Here is a 4,982-nt window from a genome sequence, read left to right on the forward strand (position 1 = left end):
GGGTGGAAAGAGACTTATAGGGCGGTTCGAGAACGGTTTTACTGGCGAGGTCTAAAGAATCAAGTTAGGCTCTATGTCAAGTCTTGTCACATTTGCGCGTGCACTAAGCCTCTTAACGCCAAGGCGGAAGACCCTCTTTCGACTAGAAAACCGCGACAACCCTGGGAGGTCATCAGTATCGATCTCATGGGCCCTTATCCGAGAACCGGACGGCGCAAAACATGCATACTGGTGGCCACCGATTGCTTTAGTAGATGGGTCGAAGCTTACCCCTTAGGGTCCGCCACTACTAAAGTTATCACACAAACACTCGAGCGCGAATTCTTTGCGCGCTACGGCTATCCCCGTGTGTGCCTCAGTGACAATGGCCCCCAATTCACATCGAATGAAATGCTCAAAGCACTCGAGCGATGGGGGGCGGTGGGTTGGACGACCCCAGTTTATCACCCAAGAGCCAACCCCACTGAGCGTCGCAACCAAGAACTGAAAAAAGGACTCCGTACACTTTTAGTGAACGATAGTCATCGTTCTTGGGATACGAAACTATCGTCGGTACTTTTCGCGATTCGGAACAGAACGAATGAGATGACAGGTTACTCACCGTCGGTTTTAGTCCTTGGTAGAGAAGGAAAAAGACCGGGCGATTGGGTCCTAAACCTTCAATCGACTGTCCCAATCGAACAATTTGACGAAGAGCGTCGGAGCCGCGAAAGAGTGGCCATGAATCTTCTGAAATCAGAAGGGTCCCCAATAACCCCTGAGAACTCAAAATTCAAAGTGGGCGATTGGGTGTATCACAAGGCGCACCCCCTTTCAAATGCCGATAAAGGATTTCACGCCGGATTTGCACCCAAATGGTCAGGTCCGGTGAGGTTGGCGAAGAAGATTGGAAGGGGAATATACCTAACCGATCAACGCCCACCAAAGAAACTCCATGTATCATGCATGAAACCCTCCGCTACCACCGATATACACACGAAAGAAACTAGCGATACTTGACCGACACGGGAAGTATAACAAACGTAATTATGTTGCTTATTGTTGTTACTAATTATATCTTGTTTGTCCCCCCCCCATTTCTGTTCTTTTTTTTCCCCCCTTTGTTTCAGCGCATCATGGCCAGCAGCCGACAGCCGAGCGCCGACCAAACCTTGCTACAAGGACTAGCAGACCAAGTAATGGCGATGCAGCGGATGCTGAGCAGCAGAGGGGTGCGCTTTCCCAGCCATGCATTCAACACCGCTGACGAGGCCAATAACGCCTCCCCCGACGTCATTCGGAGAGACCCAGTCGCGTGGGCCCTCTACTCACGTGGCTGGCGGGACTGCATTGCCCTTCTGGCCACGACCCCCATCGGTAATCAGATACCGGTCGGTCCGCCGGTGACAACGGGGCCACATCGGCAACTCCAAGCCGGGCCCACCTACGGGCAACCTAGGGCACCACAGCCCAGGTCGACGGCTCCTCTCCACCAGCTACCACCACGGTCGGCAGCACCGCAGGTGGCGTCCAGGATGCCAACTCCTCCGGTACGCCCGTTCCATCGACCGACGACCGTCCAGGTGGGAAAGACGGTGCGTTTTGTCGGCAGCGGAAAGCCAGTGACGGCGGGACCTCCCAGGGCAAAGGGGACCGTCCCGAAAAAAACCAGAACCCCTTCGGCGAAGCGAAAGTCGGCTCTCCGTCTCCGGGCATTCCGTCAGGCGAAGAAGGAGCAGACAGCTCAACCCCAGAAGCCGACACCATTTACCTCGCAGCAGTTTAGACTGGAAAAACCGGACCATGGGGACGCCGGGCCATCTAGAGACGTGCGCGCCGAGGAACAGCCGACGAGCGACCCGATCCACCCCGAGGTCACCCCGGTGGAGGCCGCCGTCGACCCGCAACCCACTGTCCCAGCGGAAGAGGAAACCCCATCGCTGGAGCAGGAGCTCGAGGAGATGGCCGAAATGGACTGGACGAAGACGGACACCGAACCGGAAGACTTCCAGTCCTGTCCTACTAGCCCTATCGACAAGCCACTGTAGGGCGATCCGCCATACCGTAGTCCGCCATCGGTACCTTACAATAGGTCCTGAGGGCGAGTTGATAAGGGACTAATCCTTCTCGGCCCTGTTAGCTACACCACTACCCGACGGATTGACGGCTTGGCGGGGGAGGGTTGACACGGCCCGTGATACATATTACTAATAGGACGCCGCGCACTGCGGCGTACTATTAGTGATATGCCACGGGCCGCGACACTTTACCGCCACAATCCGTCCGGCAGACACGAACTGACTGGCTGACCACCACTCTCTACCTAGGGTGCAAAGTCCAGTTCGGACGCCGGCATAGCGCGGCGAATATAATGGGTAGCTAATCACTTCCCGATACGACGCGCGACCGACGACTTACCGTTTTCCCAACGTATTCCGTCCGCCCTCGTATCACCTAGAATTAATTCGACGCCTTATCCCGACTTAACTTCTAGCGACCCCCCCACGACTAGCCCGCTAGTTCGATCATTCCGGATCCGTCCGCGTTTTTGTAAACTTAAATTTTAAACCTATTTTATATATTGCGTGGTCGAACAATAAACAGTGTTTACGCCGCAACCCCGTGTTGAACTTATTGACTTAACCCCAACCCGTGAGTTGCGTCCACACACGACCGCGTCAATGTTGCTAAAACTCGTCTAACCTCAATGGTATTACAGACGGTTTCAACCTGAGAAATCAGCAAAGTAATTCATGTAGCACATCTTAAGATTATGTAGTGTACAACAAGATGCTACACCGAATTTGCATAGAAAAGCAAATAATCTATTATAATTTTTTGGTAGATCCAATCATTTTGACTTGTATTCGTTTTTAAAGTTTAAGTTTTGATTCGCGCAAAACGATATTCATTGAAAAAATATAATGATTTTTTAAAGAAATTACCATGATAGCCTGACAACAAAACAAACTATAGCCAATGAACAAGTCTTATTTCTGTATTAATGAGTATGCACTATAGTTGAAGCTCTAAATTAAGACTTTGAGAACGATTTCCTATAATTTACTCATTTAATAAATGGACGAGTGCGTCTTGATCAAAAAATATAAAAAGCAATCGTGATAAAACTATAAATATTACTTCTGCATTGTCCGTTTGGTTGTATTCTGCTGAAAAAACCATCAGCTCTTGCAGCTCAAAAGCAGCCGTTTCTATAGTATAAATATTGAATATATTTTTAATTTTATTTCAAATTACACATAGAATCAGATTTAAAAAACATTAACACAATTATATAATAAATCTTAATATTTCATAAATAATATATAAAACATAATAAACGAAAATATCATTTAAAACTTAATAAATAAAACATAATTTATTTATTCATTGTTTATAGATGACAAATTTCCCGATTAATTTAGTTAGTCTGCTTCTTACAGATAAAAAGTTAGTTTGCCAACTTTAGATGGAACAATATTAATAACAAACGAGATAGTATCAAAAATATATTCTTACGAAAGCGTTCAAAAACCCATTCCTCATCCTGGTCCTTAACTATAGATAACCCTTTAATAAACTCTGTTAGTTTATCAGGTTGAATGTAATCGGCATTTATTTTGTGATCTTTAATATTGTTCAGATCTACAATCTGTTTCACGTTTAGACCTCTGCCCTATGAACAAATATTAAAATGATGTTTTTATTATTAAGTCAAGCCTTTAACAAAACCATAAATCCTTACTAGAGGTTTTACTTTCAAAAAGCCATATAAGAACTCCACGAAGTTAATTGCACTGTAACCTATGAAAATTAATATAAATTATCAACCGTAGGAATATAATTAACTGCCTTGTTTACTCAACATTACCTTCGAAATAATCGGCCAAACTTTTTTTCTCTTCGTCGTTTAAACTTAAAGCTTGAATGATATTTTGAAACTTCTCGGAGTTAACCAGACCATCGGCATCGCCTTTTTTTTCTTCGTGATTTCTGAACAGGCTCAAGTAAATTGTTACTTCGTGGGTTGATAAACTTTGGATCTATGTAAAAAATGGTGTGTGAAATTTAAAAAAAAATAGATTAATAACAAATTTTTCAATATTTTTTTTATTGGTAAGTACCATCCAGTGGTCAAAGGTCTTATTGTTTTTGGCCAGAAATACCATAACACTTTGCACTTTTCGACCGTCTTTCATATCTATATTTAAAAATAAAATTCATTAAACATATTTTAATCGAACTAGCAAAGACAAGTGAGTTAAATTGAAAAACGCTGTTTAAAAGATACTTTATTACCTGCTTCGTATGTAAAACCTGTCATATCCTGCACGCCCATATTTTTAAAAATTTCATTGATTTCGTCTAGTGAAACTTGGTCTTCATGGGATTTGTGTTTTTTGAATAAATCAATAATCGTTCTAACTTTAAATATATTTAGTCCGATGCTCTATAAAGGATCATAAGTACAATAATAATTTGTATTATTATGTTTTATACTAACTTGTGTCATGGTCACGAAGTACAAAGCACAGAGGATAACAGCAATTTTGAATTGCATGATGGTTTTGTTTTTCAAACACTTTGTTAAAACAAAAGTACGTCTTCGATACCAAAGTCGGATGAACAGTGGTGTTTAATTCGGTTCAAGTTGTATTCTATATGATAAAAACAACATAAGTATGTAAATGGAAAATGTACTTGTTTTTATTTTATTAACATATGATATAGACTTATTTTTATGACCAAAATGTACAGTTGTAAATATAGTGTTGTTCTAATAAAACTACTATTTACTTATGTGAAATAATATAACAATATATATTTTTTTTTGCTGTACCTAAATTACATAGAAACAAAAAACAGTGTAGCGAACGATGCATATTATTAAATATTCATATAATATTGTTTGTTTGTTTGTTAAAAAAAAAAAAATTCCACACACTATACTACGTGATAACATTTATTTAAGGGATGCGGAAATCCTGCTAAAATATTCATAG

General features: G+C 42.4%; 1 protein-coding gene across 1 annotated transcript; it reads right to left on the bottom strand.

Annotated features, from left to right (window-relative positions):
* Window positions 1–2,610: 2,610 nt before the first annotated feature.
* LOC126835958 (uncharacterized) lies at window positions 2,611–4,334 on the bottom strand. The gene is made up of 7 exons (XM_050568862.1): window positions 4,279–4,334; window positions 4,104–4,180; window positions 3,851–4,022; window positions 3,725–3,783; window positions 3,499–3,655; window positions 3,121–3,191; window positions 2,611–2,709 (listed from the first exon to the last, which is right to left on the bottom strand). Exons 1-7 carry the CDS (start codon window positions 4,316–4,318, stop codon window positions 2,611–2,613), a joined length of 675 nt encoding a protein of 224 aa, XP_050424819.1. The 5' UTR covers window positions 4,319–4,334.
* Window positions 4,335–4,982: the final 648 nt, after the last annotated feature.

Source organism: Adelges cooleyi, unplaced genomic scaffold (genome assembly GCF_023614345.1).
Source record: "Adelges cooleyi isolate 19-005CV unplaced genomic scaffold, UGA_ACOO_1.1 ACOO_flye_CR_arks_rails_tigmint_CR_PRNA_23, whole genome shotgun sequence".
Taxonomy (NCBI): Eukaryota; Metazoa; Arthropoda; class Insecta; order Hemiptera; family Adelgidae; genus Adelges; species Adelges cooleyi.

Excerpts from the sequence above, each read along its gene's own strand:
- LOC126835958 (XM_050568862.1), bottom strand. The coding sequence starts at position 4,318 with ATGGGCGTGCAGGATATGACAGGTTTTACATACGAAGCAG. Across the intron at positions 4,023-4,103 it reads AGACCTTTGACCACTGGATG|ATCCAAAGTTTATCAACCCA; the intron begins GTACTTACCAAT and ends TTTTTTACATAG. Across the intron at positions 2,710-3,120 it reads ACCAAACGGACAATGCAGAA|GTTGAAACCGTCTGTAATAC; the intron begins GTAATATTTATA and ends CTGATTTCTCAG.